The sequence below is a fragment of the Mobula hypostoma genome, chromosome 10 (genome assembly GCF_963921235.1).
Source record: "Mobula hypostoma chromosome 10, sMobHyp1.1, whole genome shotgun sequence".
Classification (NCBI taxonomy): Eukaryota; Metazoa; Chordata; class Chondrichthyes; order Myliobatiformes; family Myliobatidae; genus Mobula; species Mobula hypostoma.
In genome coordinates this window covers 15,859,847-15,880,946 of record NC_086106.1, presented here as the reverse complement: position 1 = coordinate 15,880,946, position 21,100 = coordinate 15,859,847, and the positions used below count along the sequence as shown (strand labels likewise).

The following is a 21,100-nucleotide window of genomic DNA, read 5'->3' as shown; positions in this document are numbered from 1 at the left end:
CTAACCTGGCTATATTTCTCTGCAGACTCTCCACATCCTCTTCAGTTTCTTTTAACCACTCCTTTTACTGCCATTGAGCTAACTTAGATACGCTATACTTGGCCCCCTCTTCCAAGTCATTAATGTATATTGTGAACAGTTGTGGGCCCAGCACCGACCCCTGCAACACTCTGTTCACCACTGACTGCCAACCAGCGAAACACTCACTTATTCCAACTCTCTTCCTCGATCCATGCTAATACCTTACCCCCCCTACCTCTCTGCATCCTTATCTCATGGATAAGTGTTTTATACAGCACCTTATCGAAAGCCTTCTGAAAATCCAAGTATACATCATCCACCTGTTCCCCTCTGTCCACTGTGCTCATTATATCCTTAAAGAATTCTAGTAAGCTTGTCAAACAGAACCTGCCCTTTGTGAATCCAAGCTGTATCTGCCTGATGAAACCACTTCTGTCCAGATGTCTTACTATTTCTTTCTTAATGATAGCTTCAAGTTTTCCAGACGATAAACTTTAAACTAATTGGAGGTGCAGTAGATTAAAGCACCCTACAGAAAATCCTGGCAATTCTGGACAATGTTTCTCACCCTCTGCATTCCACCTTGGCTGAACAGAGGAGCACTTCTAGTAATAGACTAAGACAATTGCACTGTTCCAAAGAGTGCTATGTGAGGTCATTGTGACCCTCGGCCATTAGGCTCTATAATGAGTCAACCTATAGCCAGGGAAGTGATGACCCCCTCCTGTTAGACTGTTTGAGGTAACTTATTTTTCATTCTTTCTTACTTCTCTCCAAATATTTGTATAGCTGTGCACTTGTAATGCTACTGTGACACTGTAATTTCCTTTGGGATCAATAAAGTATTTTTCTATCTGTCTAACTGGCCTATAGTTACCTGGCTTTTTGCCTACTTCCTTTTTTTTAAAAAAATGGCATGATATTTGCTGTCTTCCAATGCGGTGGGACTTGCCCAGAATCTAAAGAATTCTAATGAGGTATAAGAAATGCCTCTATTATAATTTACATTATTTCTTTCAGTCCCTTGACATGCATTCCATCAGGACCAATGGTCTTGTCTATGTTTAGGCCCACTAGTTTGCTTAGCACTATCTCCTTAATGACAGAGATTGTATCAAGGTCCTCACGTCCCATCACATCCATAACATCTTTCTTTAGCTTGTTAGATCAGTCCTCTACCATGAAGGCCAACATAAAATAGTTGTTCAAGGCCTCAGCCATTTCTATATTACCAGATATTAATTTCCTCTTCTCATCTTCCAAGGGACCTACATTTGTTTTAGCCTCCCTTTTCTACTTTATATAATTATAAAAACTTCAACCTTTTTTAATATTTCCTGCTAGTTTACCCTCATAATCTATCTTATCTTTCCTTATTGCTTGCTTAGTGATTCTTGGTTGCTCCTTAAACTTTTCCCAGCTTCCAGTTTCCTTCTACTCATGGCAACTTTGTATGCATAAGATTTCAGTTTGATGACTTCCTTCATTTCCTTAGTGATCTAGCGCTGGCTCTTCCCATCATTACCGTCCTTGCTTTTAACTGGAATATACTTCTGTTGAATACTTAAAAATCTCTTTGACAGTTTTCCACTATTCCATCATATAGCCTACGTTCCTAATCTAGGATAACTCCTTCCTCAACTCGTTACAGACTCCCTTGTCTCGGCATGATAAACTGGTATTAAATTGAACTATTGTGCCCTCCATTTATAGAAGAAATTCAATCATAGTGACACTCTTTCCAAGAGAATTCCTAATGTTAATTTTTATCCGTCTCATTTTAGAAACCACTTGGCCATGGGATGAGAATTATTGGGATTAATGGAAGATGATATTGTGAATCCAAAGTGGTACTGTATTTTACAACATAATCAATGGACCTTTTCCACAAATATAAGAGCACAACACTAAACACACGAGAGTAGCTTCATTTTTTAAAAAGTAGTGGCACAGAATTAATTAATTCAGCTTCCCCTGCTTTCATGTGAGTAGAAATTGGATTGCACCATAAAATGACAGTTGGAACCATGATAAATGAGCAATCTACACTATCTTGAACTGCATTAATTGAACTGAAGTGACTGAGCACACTTCATTCTCATTATTACAGTGCTCAACTAGAGACTATCACACTCTTTTGAAACTGAATTTTTCCTCAGGGTAACACACACAAAATGCTGGAGGAACTCAGCAGGCCAGGCAGCATCTATGGAAAAGAGTAAGCAGTTCACCATTTTGGGCCGAGACCATACTCTTTTCCATAGATTGCTGCCAGGCCTGCTGAGTTCCTCCAGCACTTTGAGTGTGTTGCTTTGGATTTCTAGCATCTGCAGATTTTCTTGTGTTGTTTTTCCTCAGGGGTATCGTTTTGACATTTGTTCCCACCAGCAAACCATGGCTGTGCTTGAAATGGAAAATACTAATTGGTTTCAACTACTGGAAGACATTCTTAGGAGAAACTGTGGTGGAACATGCAAAAAAAAAAGTGCACACCCAACATTTCAGGTGTTTTTCATTGTTCAGTGGAAGGCGTGAAAAGGAAGTCTGAGTTTTTCTGTTGCTGACCCCTCAAAAGCCTGTCGTATCTTCTTGGCAAGGTGTTCCTGCAGAGATCAATTCCAACAGAAGTACAATAGGGTCTGGATGAAGTACTGAAAAAAAAAATCACCTTGTACACGCGGTGAAGGTCAGTGAACACGTTAATGAATCTCAGTTTCCCAAGAAACAACACTGCACCCAATACACCAAGTATTCATTTAACAAATATCAGACACAACTTTGCACCATTTCCTTACTATACCTTCACAAATAAACCAAAACTCCAAGCCTCACTCCTACATACACCTAGCACCTACATTTTAAATATTTTCATTTACTCCCAACTTACATCATCTTCCAAATATTCAAATTTTGGAGGTATGTGACATTGAAATTTGTCACTTTTTAAACTCTGTTCTTTTTAAGTGGCACCAGTAAGGACGTACTGGAAGTCTGTATCAATGTTCTATGATCACTGCTAAGTAGAAACTTAATACTTAATTACTAAGTACATTGTAAGGTAGATATTCTGCAGCGAGGATCATAAAAATGTAATCTTACAGTAACTTTAAATCAGCTCCAAAGCAGATTGGGTTTGCAATGGAGTATCATTTCTTGCCTGGACAAGACACGCATTATGGAGTATTTCCACAGTAGCTATAAGCCAAGTTCATGAAAGGTAACAGTGAATGACTACGAACAAGAAATTCTGAGTATAGATGAGCTCTTGCCATGACTAGCAGTGATCTGAATTCTCAGCTAGCAGGCAACTGCAAGAACTTGCTGGCAAAATGAGTGTTGTATTCCTGCAGGAAGATAGTTGACCTGTGCTGTACAGAGGAACTAGCACTCCCCTGGTAACATGGGTGAAGTAGGATAGTGGAGAATGTGTGGTGTGACTGAATGGTTCTCTCTTCAACCCTAGTAACCTACAGGAGGATGAATTGCTTGAAAGCTATTCCACCTTCAAAATGCTGGAAACACCAGGCATGCTCATCGGCTCGCCTTTGGTCTTACATTATACCTATGACATAAAAGGAGGTTTCAGCCCATGAGCTGATATGTCAGCAACCTGATTAATCCCACTTCTTTCCTTATTTCCCCATATCACTGCTGCTTATTCTCAGACACGTCCAGCAATCCCCTTTTGATTCTTTTTGCCCTTAAGCTACACTAAGGAGTAACTTACAGTAGCCAATGAGTGCACCAACACAAGTTTTGGGTGTGAGATAATCACGGAGAAAAGCCGCTAACAACGCACAGGGCTGATATCATGAAGCTGTGAAGCAGCACGACCTGTGGCTGTGCCAGAATGCCACCCATTTCACCCATTTCACCCATTTCACCAGTGAAACATCATGGCAAAGTGCCTGGATGTACTCTTGCTGGAGATGATCATACTATACTATGGCTGATATTTGCCATGTTATTCCCGTGCAAGAATGGTTTTTGTCTTGCTTGGTATAAAAATAGACTGTCTCATTCTGAGCTATTTATGGCAAATTTACATCTTAACTGAACTGAAAAGAACTCAACTTCCAGGTATTTTAAGAAGGACAGAATCAGAATCAGGTTTAATATCACCGGCATATGTCATGAAATTTGTTAACTTTGTGGCAGCAGTACAATGCAATACATGATAACATAGACAAAATAATAAAATCAATTACAGTAAGTATGTATTTGTATAGTAAATAGTTACATTAAAATAGTGCAAAACCACAAAAAATTGTAAAAAGGGACGTAGTGTTCAGGGGTCAATTTAGAAATCGGATGGCAGAAGGGAAGAAGCTGTTCCTGAATCACTGTGAATGTGCCTTCAGGCTTCTGTACCTCCTTCCTGTAGGTAACAATGAGAAGAGGGCATGGCCTGGGTGATGGGGGTCCTTAATATTGGACACTGTCTTCTTGAGGCACTGCTCCTTGAACATATTTTGGAGGTTAGTACCCAAGATAGAGTTGACTAATTTTACAACTTTCTCGAGCTTCTTCCGATCCTGTACAGTAGCCACACCCTCCCCAGATGCAAATGATATGATGGCTTTTACTGCAAGATGACTTGAGTACGTCAGTAAAGAGTTTTTTCCATAAACATGTAGGACTTGGTGAGATTGCACCTCGTGTGTACCATGTTGGTTTCTTGAACTAAAGGACATGCTTGCTATAGAGGCATTGAACCAGATTGGTTCCAGAGATGGTGGGTTGCAGTATGAGAAGGGATTGTGTAGCCCATATCCTCTGAAGTGAATAAAAGATCTCACTGAAACTTCTAAAGTTCTTTCAATATTGAATAGAGTGGGAACAGGGTTCAATGTCTCAAAATCTGGGCAAGCCATTTAACTCTGAAATAAGAAATATGTCTTCCTAATTCTTTGCACGAATCTGGCAGGAAACATGGCACAGATTAGCCATCTCTCCCATCCCAAACCCCGGTTTGTGTGGATGCTGTGTAATTTCCTACCCTGTTACAACTTGGTGCCAAGAAATAACAGACAACACACTGCATACGATTAAAGGAATTATAATTATGAATGTTACCTTAACTAAAGGGTTAGTAAAGAAAAGAAAGAAAAAAAAAACAAAAAAGGGCCCTTACAATTAAACAGTCAAACGTGCACAAATTGGAGCTCAACTCTTCCAAAAGTCATGTTCACTGATCCTCAGTAGACCTTGGCACCTTGCTCCATCGAATCACCGTCCCTGGTTCTCTCCTGTGTCTTCTCTCTTCATCTCCCGCCGAACAAAGACCCCAGCTCACACCAATATCAGGTACACACAAAAAAACCCAGCTCCCGGGATTGGGTGGCTCACAGTCCAAAGCACCCATTATCTCTAACCATATCCCAAACACTGCTTCTACAGAAAGGCCATTACGTTAGCAGTGAAACCTTCCCCAGGGCGCTACATGCAGATTTTCTCTTGTTTGTGATTCCAGGAAGGCCAATGCACCAGATCAAAAAAAAAGCTGCAGAGGATTGTAAACTCTAAACTCAGCAAGCTCCATCATGGGCACTAACCTCCCCACCATTGACAACATCTTCCAAAGGTGGTTCCTCAAAAGGCAGCATCCATCATTAATGACCCTCACCTCCCAGGACATGTCCTCTCATTACTACCATAAGGGAGGAAATACAGGAGCCTGAAGACACACACATAACATTTTAAAAACAGTTCTTTCCCCTCTGCCATCAGGTTTCTTAAAGATTAACGAACCCATGAACACTATCTCACTATTTTGCCCTCTTTTTGTACTAATTTTTTAAAATCTACTTCTTATTGTAACTTACAGTATATTTTATGTACTGTACTATAGTGCCACCACAAAACAACAAATTTCATGCCGTAAGCTTGTGATAACAAACTTGATTCTGATGCACGGAAGCAACCTGGGAAAGAGGTGATAACTGGGAAAATGGTAGTACACATTCAAAATACATGTGTGGCTTTGCAGCAGTCTGGCAGTGTCATGTTTCAAACTTCCACAGCAGAGCACTGAAGGTTATGTAAAGTGGGAGAATAACCTGAATAATGCTGAGGCCTCTGAGGAAGCACACTTCTAAATGAGTGACCAACAGCTAATCGTAAGCAGAAAATATCACCCAATTTCAGCTGGTAATGTTGAAAACAAGTAATGAATGACAAATGATAGCACTCAATGTTCGATCCACCCACAACACATCTGTCATACAATACCACAAATTGCAATTGGAATTATTTGTTCAACTTTTAAGAACTGTACAATTCTCTCAGATAAACCAGATTTTTTGACAGTTACTGACAAAGAAAACCCAATTCAAACATACAATGGGTAACATTGCAGTTAGTGTAATGCTATACAGCAGTAGCGATCCGGGTTCAATTCCTGCTACTGTCTGTAGGGAGTTTGTATGTTCTCCCTGTGACTGTGTTTCCTCTGGCTGCTCCAGTTTCCTCCCACATTTCAAAAACACACTGGTGAGAAAGGGTTCATGAGCCGTGGGTATTAGGGCATATTCTGGAGTTAGGTTATATTAACTTCAGTAACCAATCTTTAGACCTGACTGAGGATTGTACATTAAATTTAAAATGCAGCCCTGGACAATGGTTTCCTGGAGCTTTGGATGCCAATTAACTGAAAACCAGACAATGATGATCAACATTTATTTTGTGTGCTTGGTGTGTGGATGCAAAGGAGGATGTAGAAACATAGTAAACCTACAGCACAATACAGGCCCTTTGGCCCACAAGGCTGTGCCCAGCATGTCCTTACCTTAGAAAATACCTAGGCTTACCCATAGCAATTCCATTTTTCTAAGCTCCATGTACCTATCTAGGAGTCTCTTAAAAGACTCTATCGTATCAGCCTCCACCACCGTTGCTGCCAGCCCATTTCACGCACTCGCCACTCTCTGTGTAAAAAAACTTACCCCTGACATCTACTCTGTACCTACTTCCAAGCACCTTAAAACTCTGTCCTTTCGTGCTAGCCATCTCAGCCTTGGGAAAAATTCTCTGACTATCCACACAATCAATGCTTCTCATCATCTTGTACACCCCTATCAGGTCACCTCTCATCCTCCATCGCTCCAAGGAGAAAAGGCCGAGTTCACTCAACCTATTCTCATAAGGCATGCTCCCCAATCCAGGCAATATCCTTGTAAATCTCCTCTGCACCCTTTCTATGGTTACCACATCCTTTCTGCAGTGAGGCGACCAGACTGAGTACAGTACTCCAAGTGGGGTCTGACCAAGGTCCTATATAACTGTAATACTACCTCTCGGCTCTTAAACTCAATCCCACAGTTGATGAAGGCCAATGCACTATATGCCTTCTTAACCACAGAGTCAACCTGCACAGCAGCTTTGAGTGTCCTGTGGACTCGGACCCCAAGATCCCTCTGATCTTCCACACTGCCAAGAGTCTTACCATTAATACCATATTCTGCCATCATATTTGACCTACCAAAATGAACCACCTCACACTTATTTGGGTTGAACTCCATCTGCCACTTCTCAACCCAGTTTTGCATCCTATCAATGTCCCGCTGTAACCTCTGACAGCCCTCCACAGTATCCACAACACCCCTAACCTTTGTGTCATGAGCAAATTTATTAACTCATCCCTCCATTTCCTCATGCAGGTCATTTATAAAAATCACGAAGAGTAGGTGTCCCAGAACGGATCCCTAGGCACACCACTGGTCACCGACCTCCATGCAGAATATGACCCGTCTCCAACCACTCTTTGCCTTCTGTAGGCAAGCCAGTTCTAGATCCACAAAGCAATGTCCCCTTGGATCCCATGCCTCCTTACTTTCTCAGTACGCCTTGCATGGGGTACCTTATCAAATGCCTTGCTGAAATCCATATACACAATATCTACTGCTCTATCTTCATCAATGTGTTTAGTCACATTCACAAAAAATTCAATCAGGCTCGTAAAGCATGACCTACCTTTGACAAAGCCATGCTAACTATTCCTAATCATATTATGCCTCTCCAAATGTTCATAAATCATGCCTCTCAGGATCTTCTCTATCAACTTACCAACCACTGAAGTAAGACTCACTGGTCTGTAATTTCCTGGGCTATCTCTTCTCCCTTTCTTGAATAAGGGAACAACATCTGCAACCCTCCAATCCTCTAGAACCTCACTGATGATGCAAAGATCATCACCAGAGGCTCAGCAATCTCCTCCCTCACCTCCCACAGTAGCGTGGGGTACATCTTGTCTGGTCCCGGTGACTTATCCAACTTGATGCTATCCAAAAGCTTCAGCATGTCCTCTTCCTTAATATCTACACGCTCAAGCTTTTCAGTCCAGTGTAAGTCATCCCTACAATTGCCAAGATCCGTTTTTGTAGTGAATACTGAAGCAAAGTATTCATAAAGTACCTCTGCTATCTCCTCTGGTTTCATACACACTTTTCCACTGTTGCACTTGATTGGTCCGATTCTCTCACGTCTTATCCTCTTGCTCTTCACCTACTTGTAGAATGCCTTGGGGTTTTCCTTAATCCTGTCCACCAAGGCCTTCTCATGGCTCCTTCTGGCTATTCTAATTTCATTCTTAAGCTCCTTTCTGCTAGCCTTAAAATCTTCTAGATCTCTATCATTACCTAGTTTTTTGAACCTTTCGCAAGCTCTTTTTTTCTTGACTAGATTTACAACAGAATTTGTACACAAAGGTTCCTGTACCTTACCATCCTTTCCCTGTATCATTGGAACATACCTATGCGGAACGCCATGCAAATATCTTCTGAACATTTGCCACATTTCTTCTGTATGTTTCCCTGAGAACATCTGTTTCCAATTTATGCTTCCAAGTTCCTGCCTGATAGCCTCATATTTCCCCTTACTCCAATTAAGCACTTTCCTAATTTGTCTGTTCCTATCCCTCTCCAATGCTATGGTAAAGGAGGTAGAATTGTGATCACTACCTCCAAAATGCTCTCCCACTGAGAGATCTGACACCTGACCAAGTTCATTTCCCAATACCTGATCAAGTACAGCCTAACCTCTTGTAGGCTTATCTACATATTGTGTTAAGAAACCTCCCCGAACACACCTAACAAACTCTGTCCCATCTAAAACCCCTCACTCTAGGGAGATGCCAATCAATGTTTGGGAAATTACAATCTCCCACCAACAACAACCCTGTTTATTACACCTTTCCAGAACCTGTCTCTCTATCTGCTCCTCGATATCCCTGTTACTATTGGTGGGGGTCTATAAAAACACCCTGTAGAGTTCTTGACCCCTTCCTGTTCCTAACTTCTACCCACAGAGACTCCATAGACAAACCCTCCATGACTTCCTCCTTTTCTGCAGCCATGACTCTATCTCTGATCAACAGTGCCACACCCCCACCTCTTTTGCCCCTCTCCCTGTCCTTTCTGAAACATCTAAAGCTTGGCACTCGAAGTAACCATTCCTGCCCCTGAGCCATCCGAGTCTCTGTAAGGGCCACAACATCATAGCTCCAAGTACTGATCCAGGTGTGAAAATTATATGTAATTCAAAGGAAGCACTATAGATACATTGTAAGTATAGAATTATCCTTTGATCATTAGCATATAAAGTGTCATATAATATTGAGTCAAACAGGCCTCTGCCTCCAAAAGGATCTCAATATGATGCCTGCTGCTTGTTTCTGTTGAATAAAACAATTCTATATCCTTTAGCTTCAGTGTCTCTCCTGTGACTTTGTTCACGATATAACAGTGGGCATACTATGTTGACCCCGGGAGCATGGTGACATGTGCGGGCTGCTCCCGGAGTACATTTGGTCTGTGTTGGTCGTTGATGTAAATCGCTCAGTTCACTGTATGCTTCAATGTACATGTGACAAATAAAGCAATATACAGATACAGAACTACATGTTCCAGTTTTGTGGAGCACCTTATCAGGCTCATTTCTGTTATCCTGAGGAAATATTCAAGGAGAGCTCTTAAGAATATGGAACAATTTTGAATTCGCAATGTTATACCTACTTGGCAATTAAAATTGCAGCACTAACTAAGCCTTTTCATGTAATTTATTAACAAAAAACCTGGCTTTGTGCTCCCTAGTGGGAGCCTTGCTGTTCATCATTTTACTAGAATTAATGGTGAGTAAATAATTAACATCAATGCTTGAAAGTCTGCCAGGCACTTCCTGCAGATGAGGCTTCCCACCGGGAGCTCAAAGTTACAATTCAAACACTGTGGTCAAAATACTACAGCAGAATCTGGTTTTCCTTACATATGGCTTCTAAATAATCACATATATAGCTTTATAAAATGACTTTATTATGTTACAAAATTAAAACAATTATTTTTCAGTCAACAATTACAACCAAAGCCCTTTCATCTCTTTTTTGTGCAGAGGTCTAACTAGTCCCTTTCCACGTACGCCTGACTCTCTGTTGGATATGCGGAAGACTCCTTGTTTCAGGCCTCCTCCCTCAGTTATTTTCCTGTTATATTGATAACTGCATTTATTGTCATAGAGAGTTGTAGACTCTTGCAAGCACAGTATATTTAAGCTAATCCCATTTCCCAGCATTAGGTCTATATCTCTCTTAACTAGAGTTAAAAAGTTCTCAACCTTTTTTATACCATTGACCCTTGCCAGTAACTGAGAGGTACATGAACTCCAAGTTGGGAACCTCTGCTCTAAACTCTTGTCATTCACAGACGTCTTAAATGTATTTAATATACTTGCTTCAACCATTTCCTCTGGAAGCTGGCTCCATATATATTTATACAGGTTTAAATCACGAGGGAGAAATTTAAAAGAGATGTTCGACAAGCTTTTTATTACACAGAATGGGAGGTGCCTGTGATGTACTGCCCGGAGAGATGGTGGAATCACTATTAGACACCTAAACAGATCGGGACTAGACTGACACAGCTCTTGAGCACGCAGATACACTCTTTAAACTGACACCATGCTGCCACAGATAACATGGACCAATCCATTCATTCCTTTGCTGAACTTCCAAAACTGAGAATAACTATTTCAGATAAAGCCCCTTTTCTCTCCCTAAATCTGTGGCTGTTCCACCTTCAGCATTGTTCTACTTCAAACGGTTACTATTTTATTATGTTCCAACTTCACTTTTAAAAGTAATTATTGAGATGATCCCTGCTCTGCATTTTTCCAGCTGTGAAGAAGGTTCCTTAACCCAATCTGTTGACTTGCCCCACTGAAATGGTTTGACTGTTGAGTGCTTCCAGGATTCTTAATATTTGTAAACAGTTTGTTGCATACAATTTCATACAACTTCTCAATACTCATGTTTGATAAAAACGGGGGAGGTATATGCAATGAAACCAACCTTCAGTGGCATCTTGGCATATTCATTTAATATTGGTACATCAAACACCAGTCGACGCAGTAGGTGCTGCAGCATTGATGGACGGAGATAGCTGTAAAAGCAGGGAAAGAACAATCAATATTGTCACAGAGTCATAGTTTAAAGTAAATTTATTACCAAAGTACACATATGTTACCATATACTACTTTGAGATTCATTTTCTTGTAGGCATTTACAGGAAAAAAGAAATACAGCAGAATTTTATGAAAACATATGCATAAAGGGCTACAAACAACCAATGTGCAAAAGAAGACAAATTATGCAAATAAAAATAATACCTAGAACATGATTTGTAAAGATTCTTGAAAGTGAGTCTGGATGTCATAGAACCATATGCTATATGGCCCTTTGGCCCAGTGACAAAGCTGACTAAAATGTCTTTTTGAACTAGTCTCACTAATGTTCTATACAGCTGTCACTTGTATCCCAACTCTTGTACTCAGTGCCCCATTCAATGAAGACAAGTGTGCCACATCATATTATATTGGTTCATTATTCTCACATGTAGTGCGATAGACTATACACTTTTATTTGGCGTGCCATCCTGACAAAGCATGCCATACATAATTACTTCAAGGTAATGAAAAGAAAAGAGAATGCAGAACAGTGTTGTAGTTACGGGGAATGTGTGGCACAGTTAGATAAATAATGTGTCGGGACAATGTTGAGGTGGATGTGCACTATAACTTCTGATGAAGGGGAAGAGAAGTATTACACTATAATCTTCCAGCCATCCAGTCTTTTTTTTTATTAGTTTGCCCCACTACGAGAAGACTGGCTATCGAATGTCCTTGAATATCTGATAGAAACATAGAAAACCTACAGCACAACACAGGCCCTTCGGCCCACAAAGCTGTGCCGAACATGTCCTTACCTGAGAAATTACCTAGGGTTACCGATAGCCCTCTATTTTTCTGAGCTCCATATACCTGTCCAGGAGTCTCTTAAAAGACCCTACCGTATCTGCCTCCACTACCGTTGCCAGCAGCCCATTCCACACACTCACCACTCTCTGCGTAACAAACTTACCCCAACATCCCCTCTGTACCTACTTCCAAGCACCTTAAAATTGTGCCCTCTCGTGCTAGCCATTTCAGCCCTGGGAAAAAGCATCTGACTATCCACACAATCAATGCCTCTTATCATCTTATACACCTCTATCAGGTCACCTCTCATCCTCCGTCGCTCCAAGGAAAAAAGGCAGAGTTCACTCAACCTATTCTCATAAGGCATGCTCCCCAATCCAGGCAACACCCTTGTAAATCTCCCCAATCCAGGCAACATTCTTGTAAATCTCCCCAATCCAGGCAACATTCTTGTAAATCTCCCTAAACCAGGCAACGTCCTTGTAAATCTCCCCAATCCAGGCAACATTCTTGTAAATCTCCCCAATCCAGGCAACATCCTTGTAAATCTCCCCAATCCAGGCAACATCCTCATAAATCTCCCCAATCCAGGCAACATCCTTGTAAATCTCCCCAATCCAGGCAACATTCTTGTAAATCTCCCCAATCCAGGCAACATCCTTGTAAATCTCCCCAATCCAGGCAACATTCTTGTAAATCTCCCTAAACCAGGCAACGTCCTTGTAAATCTCCCCAATCCCTAAACCAGGCAACATTCTTGTAAATCTCCCCAATCCAGGCAACATCCTCGTAAATCTCCCCAATCCAGGCAACATCCTTGTAAATCTCCCCAATCCAGGCAACATCCTCGTAAATCTCCCCAATCCAGGCAACATCCTCGTAAATCTCCCCAATCCAGGCAACATCCTCGTAAATCTCCCCAATCCAGGCAACATCCTTGTAAATCTCCCCAATCCAGGCAACATCCTTGTAAATCTCCCCAATCCAGGCAACATTCTTGTAAATCTCCCCAATCCAGGCAACATTCTTGTAAATCTCCCCAATCCAGGCAACATTCTTGTAAATCTCCCCAATCCAGGCAACATTCTTGTAAATCTCCCTAAACCAGGCAACGTCCTTGTAAATCTCCCCAATCCAGGCAACATTCTTGTAAATCTCCCTAAACCAGGCAACGTCCTTGTAAATCTCCCCAATCCAGGCAACGTCCTCATAAACCTTGTTGAGGCAGCACCTCACCTTCCTTAGAAGTTTGCAAAGATTTGGCACAATACCTAAAACTTTGACAAACTTTTGATACTTTGTATAATGGAGAATATATTGATAGGCTGCATCACAGCCTAGTACGGGAACACCAATGCCCTTGAATGGAAAATCCTACAGGTAGTGGATGTGGCCCAGTCCATCATAGGTAAAGCCCTCCCCACCATTCAGCACATCTACATGAAGTGTTGTCACAGGAAAGCAGCATCCATCATCAGCGACCCCCACCACTCAGATCATGCTCTCTTTTCATTGTTGTAATCAGGAAAAGGTACAGGAGTCTCAAGACTCTCACCGCCAGGTTCAGGAACAGTTATTACTCCCCAGCCAACAGGCTCTTGAACCAAAGGGGATAAACCAGTCAACTTCACTGAACTGTTCCCACAACCTATGGAAAACAAGAGAAAATCTGCAGATGCTGGAAATCTGAAGCAGCACACACAAAATGCTGCAGGAACTCAGCAGGCCAGGCAGCATCTATGGAAAAAAGTACAGTTGATGCTTCAGGCCGAGACTCTTCAGCAGGATAGGAGCAAAAAGAATCAGAGTTAGAAGGTGTGGGGAGGGGAGGAAGAAACACAAGGTGGTAGGTGAAACTGGGAGGGATGAAGTAAAGAGCTGGGAAGTTGATTGGTGAAAGAAATAAACGCTGGAAAAGGGAGAATCTAACAGAATCTAATGGGGAGGGGTCATTACCGGAAATTTGAGAAATCGATGTCCATGCCATCAGGTTGGAGGCTACCCAGATGGAATACAAGGTCTTGTTCCTCCAACCTGAGTGCGGCCTCATCGTGACAGTAGAGGAGGCCATGGATTGACATGTTGGAGTTGGAATGGGAATGGGAAGTGGAATTAAGATGGATGGCCAATGGGAGATCCCGCTTTTCCTGGCGGACAAAGTGTTGGTGCTCTGTGAAGCTGTCTCCCACTTAACGTCAGGGCTCACAGATACACAGGAGGCCAGAAAGGGAGCACTGGTTACAGCAGATGACCCCAAAAGACTCACAGGTGAAGTAATGCCTCACCTGGAAGGATTGTTTGAATGGTAGTGTGGGAGGAGGTGTAGGGGCAGGTATAGCACTTGTTCCAATTGCAAGGATAAGAGCCAGGAGGGAGGTCAGTGGGAGGGATAAGTGAACAAGGGAGTCGCATAGGGAGCAATTCCTGCAGAAAGCAGAAAGTTGGGGGGGAGGGGAAGGGAAAGATGTGCTTGGTGGTAGGATCCCTTTGGAAGTTATGGAGAATTATGTGCTGGACGCGGAGGCTGCTGGGGTGGTAGGTGAGGACTGAAACAACCCTTTTTCTGGTGGGGTGGCGGGAGGATGGGCTGAGGGCTGAAATGGAAGAGGTCGCGTTGATGGTGGAGGAAGGAAAGCCCCTTTCTTTGAAGGAGGATATCTCCTTCATTCTGGAATGAAAAGCCTCATCCTGAGAGCAGATGCAGTGGAGATTGAGGAATTGAGAGATGGGCTTGGCATTTTTACTAGTAACGGAGGGGGAAGAGGTACTGTCCAGGTAGCTGTGAAGGTCAGTGGGATTGTAATAACATCAAAGGATAAGCTGTCTCCAAAGACAGAGACAGGGTGGAAGTTGGAGGCAAAGTTGATGAAGTTGATGAGCTCAGCATGGTTTCAGGAAGCAGCACCAATGCAGTTGTCGATATAGCATAGGAAAAGTGAGGGAGTGACACCAGCGTAGGCTTGGAACATCGACTGTTCCCTGTAGCTGACAAAAAGGCAGGCTTAGCTGGGACCCATACAAGTACCCATGGCTACACCTTTTGTTTGAAGGAAGTGGGAGGAGCCAAAGGAGAAATTATTTAGAGTGAAGACAAGAGTGGTGGTGGAGGGGCACTGGTTGGGTCTGGTGTCCAGAAAGAAACTGAGTACTTTCAAGCCTTCCTGGTGGAGAATAGAGGTCTACTGGGACTGGACATCCATGGTGAAAATGCTCGGGGTCAGGGAACTTGAAATCATCGAAAACTCAAGAGCATGTGAAGTGTCATGGATGTAGGTAGGAAGGGACTGAACCAGTGGGGATAAAACTGAGTCAAGGTATGCAGATATGAGTTCAATGGGGAGGAACAAGCTGAAACAATGGGTCTACCTGGACAGACAGGTTTGTGGATCTTGAGTAGGAGGTAGAAATGGGAGGTGGGAGGTGTGAGGTAAGGGAACTATGAGGTTGATGGCAGTGGATGGGAGATCCTCAGAGCTAATAAGGTTGGTATTGGTGTGGGAGACAATGGCCTGGTGTTTCTTAATGGGATCCTATTTGAGAGGTAAATAAGAGGAGGTGTCTGACAGTTGTCGCTGGGCCTCAGCAAGGCAGAGGTCAGTCTGCCAGACTACGAAAGCACCTCCCTTATCTACAGGTTTGATGGTGAGGTTAGTAGTGTTGAGAGAGTGGAGAGCAGTACATTCGTAAGGAGTGAAGTTGAAATTGGAGAAAGAGTTGGTGAAATCGAGACGGTTGATGTCTCGTCGGCAGCTGGCACTGAAAAGATCCAGAACAGACTATGGATTCACTTTCAAGGACTCTTCATTTCATGTCCTCGCTATTTATTGCTTATTTATTATTATTATTTTTTTTTCTCTTTCATATTTGTACAGTTCTTTGTCTTCCATGCACACCAGTTTTCTGCCCTGTTGCATGTAATCTTCCAGAGATTCTATTATGGTTATTGGATTTACTGCGTAGGCCTGCAAGAAAGTGAATCTCAGGATTGCATATGGAGACATATATGTATTTTGATAATAAATTTACTTTAAATTTGAACTTTAGAGCCCTCTGGAAGGCTGATTAAGGATATGATTAAGCTACAAATGATGCAAAAAAGATTCACAAGTATGTTTCTGGCACTGGACAGCTTGAGGTATGAGATCAGATTAGATAGGCTGAGCCTGAGGAGGTAACCTTACACAGGTTCACAAGATCATGAGTAGCCTAGACAGGGTACAAGGTCACAGTCTTTTTTCTCAGGGTGGGTGAGTTTAAAACCAGAGGGCATATGTTTAAGGTGAGAGGGTGTGGTAAACCATGCATATAGGTAGTAACTGGGTTACCTGTCTGGACACACCCCTCTGCTGACTGCTCCTGTGGCTCCTCCCACAGACTCCTGAATAAAGGCGATTGTGCCACTGCTCCTCCCTCAGTCCAGGACAGATATTCAGCATGGACGTTGGGCCATTTACTGTTAATAAAAGCCTTTCAGTATTTACTCTACCTCCAGTCTTATGGAGTAATTGGTAGTGCATCAGATGGTAATAGGTAAACAGGGATCTGAGAGGTAGGTTTTTCACACAGAGGGTAATAGATATATCGAGTGGCCAGAGAAAGTGGTGGAGGTGATAGAATTATATAATTTAACAGATGTTTGGACAGGTTCAGGGATAGGAAAGGTTTTGAGGAATACGGGCCAAATGCAGGCAAATGGGTGACTAGCTCAGTCAGGAAGGCACCTTGGTCAACACAGATGAGTTAAGCCAAAGGGAATCTTTCCAAACTTCATTTTATGAGTGTGGGTAAAAGAGAAATTATGGATAGTCAGTAGATTACGTTGCAATAGCAACTGGAAATGAAAAGATCAAGAGAAGGTAAAAGGCCCAAAGGAGGAATCCAAGAGGAAGAGGAGTGTTGGGGTCTTCATTGATGTCATGTATTTTCTATTTGGTGTGTGTATGTTCTCCTCGTGATCACATGAGTTTCTACCTGGTGCTCTATTTCCACCCACATACCAGAGATGCAATGGAAGATTTATTGGCAATTATAAAGTCTCCTTAGATAGAAAAATAATGAAAGGAAAGTTAATGGATGTTTGAGAGAGAATAAGTACCAGGACTACAAACAGCTAAGGACAGGGCAGAACAGTGGCATTATTTGTAGAGCCACTGATTCACAGCGCCAGAGATCCAGTTTCAATCCAGACCTCAGATGCTGTCGTGTGGAAATTCCCTGTGATCATGTGATTCCCCCAGGAGGTCCAGTTCCTTCCCACTTCCCAAAGATGTGCTGGTTTGCATGTTAATTAGCCTCTATAAATTGCCTCTAGTTTGTAGGTGATTGGTCAAGTCTTGTGGGAGCCGTTAAGAATGTAGGGAAAATTTTAAAAAAAGATTAATGCAGGATTAGTTTAAAGCAGGGGTTTCCAACTTTTTATTTGCCATAGAACAAGGCCATTAAGCAAGAGATCCGTGGACCCTTGGTTTAAAGAGGTGGTTGATGGCCAGTATGGACTTGCTGGGCTGAAGAGCCTGTTTCTGGTTTGCATCTGTCTATGACTCTAAGGAGAGGGGGAATAACATTATCTTGCTTGGGACCAACATACATCCATTTGGTCAAATGGTTTCTTTCAGTGTTGAGATGGTTCAAGGCTTTCAAAGGAAGTGGTTGCAAGGGTGGTAGATGCTTTGGTTGTGATCTTGCAAAAATTCCCTGGATTCTTGGAGAAGTTCCAGAGGATCAGAAAACCACAAATGTAATGCTGCTACTCAAGAGAGATAGAAAACAAGAAATTATAGATAGTCAGCCTTGTATCAATCATTGAAAAAATAACAGGGATTCATAATTAAGAATATTAGGGAAATAAAAGGGCAAACAAGCAGTACCATACTTAAATGCAAGGGAAGTCATGTTTGACAAACTTGTTTTGCTTCATTGAGAATGTAGAAAATGGTGTGGATAATGGAAAATAAAAAGATGTAGTGTACTTGGGAGTTTATAAATACATTTAATAAGATGGCATATAAAAAGAACTGCACAAGAGTATACAGGGTTGGGGCAAGATATTATTATGGATAGGTTTCAGAAAGCAGAAAATAAAAATTAATTTTATTTGTCACATGTACTTTGAAATATCGAAACATACAGTGAAGTGTGCTGTTTGAGATAAATCAAATCAGTGAAGATTTACTGGGGGCAGCCTGCAAGTGTCAAACTTCTGGCACCAACATAGCATGCCCACAGTTTAACAATCCTAATCGTCCATTTTTGGAATGTGTGTGGAAACCAGAGCACTCAGAGGAAACCTGCGCGTCACAGGAAAAACATACAAACAGCTATGGGAATCAAATTGTGGCACTGTAAAGCAATTACACTAAGTACTATGCTAAAGTAAATGGATCACTTTCAAATTGACTATCTATAACTACTGTGGTTCCACAGGGAGAATGAGGTAGGGATATGTGGATCTGCCAAGATCAAATGGCAGAACAGACATGATGGGCTGAATGGCCTGATTCTGATCCTACATCTTATGGTCAAGCATTACATCTGTGTTTTTATTCTAGTCTTCTCGAGATTAAGGTTAACATTGCATTTGCCTTCTTCACCACTGACTCACCCTGCAAGTTAGCTTTTAGAGAGCCTTGCACAAAGACACCAAGTCACTTTGCAGCTTGGTGTTTTGAATTTTGTCATCAAGGTTCATCAAGTTGGGCCTATACTCAGTAGATTGTAGGAGAATGACAGCGCAAAGATATCGGTTCAAAGCCAGACTCATCTTAGTGCTGCTGAAAGCAGCCCAGGGAGGAACATCATAATGTGTACATTGCAGAAACACAAGAGATTCTACAAACATTGCTTGTTAATCAAGTTAATCAGTGCACTCTAGAATCTTTACAAACATAGCATTTCAACATAATTTCAATCATTAGATCAAGGGGTTTGATAGGATGGATGCTGAGAGAGTGGGGAAATCTAGCACAAGTAGAATAAAACTACGCCCATTTAGGGTAGAAGGCCTCAACATTAGTGATGAGGTTAGGCAGGAAATGGAAGGCCAAAGATGCAGTGGAGATAGCTGAGTCACATCTGAGGCACAGGGATCTGGTCAGGCAGGGCTGGGCAACTTCCCTTCAACCCCACTTCAGCTGGGACCAGGGCAAGGGACAGGTGCAAACTGGTCCAGGAAGAGGTGCGAGCAACTGTCGAGGATGTGTGTACCACCAGGATGGTAGGAGTGGGCAGCAGGAAGCTTGAACAAGGTGGGGGGGGGGGGAGAGAACTCTTGGTCCACATCTGGCAGGCAGAACCCCGGAGCATTGAGTTCATGTGTATGACATCCTACCTAGTCCAGCGAACCTTTTTGCTTGGGGCAAAAATGGGACACCATGTCCTCTCTGGCAGAGGGAACCCAGAATGCATCCTGAGCAGCTGCCCAAAAGCCTGCTGGTGCCATGACCAGGTGCTGAAGGCAGTGGCAAAAAGCACCTCTTTGGCCATTAACACCTCCGCTAACCCAGAAAGCCCACAGCCTTTGTCAAAGCCGGAGACCACAGCACAGCATCAGTCCAGATCACCAACAAGCTTGCTTGCCACAGCGTCGGACTGACAACTGAAAGCTGCTCTTAGCAAGCAATTAAAGTTCTCTGACTTCATCGCATCATCATCCCTGAGACCTGACAATGGTCATTCTGTCATAAACCTCAAAGCAGGTGCCATGGTAGAACTGACAAGTGCCCTGGGAAGACTGGATTGAGGAGGCGTTTGAGTGTAAGAAGTCCAAATACCAGGAGCTGGTACAGTAGTACCAGAGACAACAGTGGAAGGCACCATGCAAGCCTATAGAGGCTTTGTTGGCAGCTTACTGTGCAGAACTCACTCTCTCCTTGGCATCATGGGGGCTGCACAGCAAAGAGCCATCAAGACTGTCATGGTGGCTGCTGAGCAAATCTCCAGATGGCTATAGATCAAGAGGTTTGACCCGTGGACCAATGTGGCTGGGACACAAGCCAGAGCCTGATCAACTCGGGAGGGGCCGACTGGGCGAGATTGTCTGATGTTGAAAGACCTAAAACACCTGATGACCCCAGGTTACTTCAGTAATGATGTGTCCCTGTGCATCCCAGGATATATCTCAGCCTCAAGCTTGGGTATAATCTGCAGTTGGATTGCTAACTGTACCAAAACAAAAAAAAACTATCCTTGATTACTTTACAGCCACAAACTTACCTACAAAGTGCCATGAGACATTCTTCAATAATGTCCCTCTGTGCCTTAGTCAGTGAACGACCCCTGGACAATCGGTAAATGGTGTGGAGCATGGAATCAATCATTATAGCTCTATGTTCTGTCCCAGAAAACAATGGGGCACACTTGGTTATCAGAGGAAGAACAGCAGTGCAAAGATATCGGTTCAAAGCCAGAGCCATCTCAGTGGTACTGAAAGCGACCTAGGGAGGAACACCATTTATATTGCGTGTTAATCAAATTCAATAATGCACCCTGGAATATTAACAAACATAGCTTTTTAACACAACTTCATTCATTCAAATATCACTTAAAATTTAAACAGAGTCATGTGAAAATGATGGGCAGGAACAGACTCAGAAAGTCTTTGTAGCAATAGGTCACATGCAAATGTCTTGAATGCCATGGTAAACCCACTGCACCACACTATAAATTGGTAAATTGGCTTATTCTTGTTATGTGTACTGAGATACAGTGATAAACTTTGTTTTCCATGTCACCCATCAGATCATTTTATTACAGAGAAAACATTAACCCAACTTGGACCAAAAATACCAGAAAGGTTGAAAAACCTCTCTATAACTGCTCGGGGAATACTTATTTCACT

General features: G+C 42.4%; 1 protein-coding gene across 8 annotated transcripts in view; it reads right to left on the bottom strand.

Moving 5' to 3' along the window:
* LOC134352669 (ryanodine receptor 1-like) overlaps window positions 1-21,100 on the bottom strand; it is a 581,514-nt gene that overhangs the window by 249,386 nt on the left and 311,028 nt on the right. For all 8 annotated transcript variants that reach the window (XM_063060038.1, XM_063060039.1, XM_063060041.1 and 5 more), the window contains 2 exons: window positions 20,476-20,696; window positions 11,360-11,450 (listed from right to left, as the gene is read on the bottom strand). In XM_063060038.1, coding sequence (XP_062916108.1) covers window positions 11,360-11,450; window positions 20,476-20,696 — 312 coding nt within the window. The remainder of the gene's footprint in view (window positions 1-11,359; window positions 11,451-20,475; window positions 20,697-21,100) is intronic.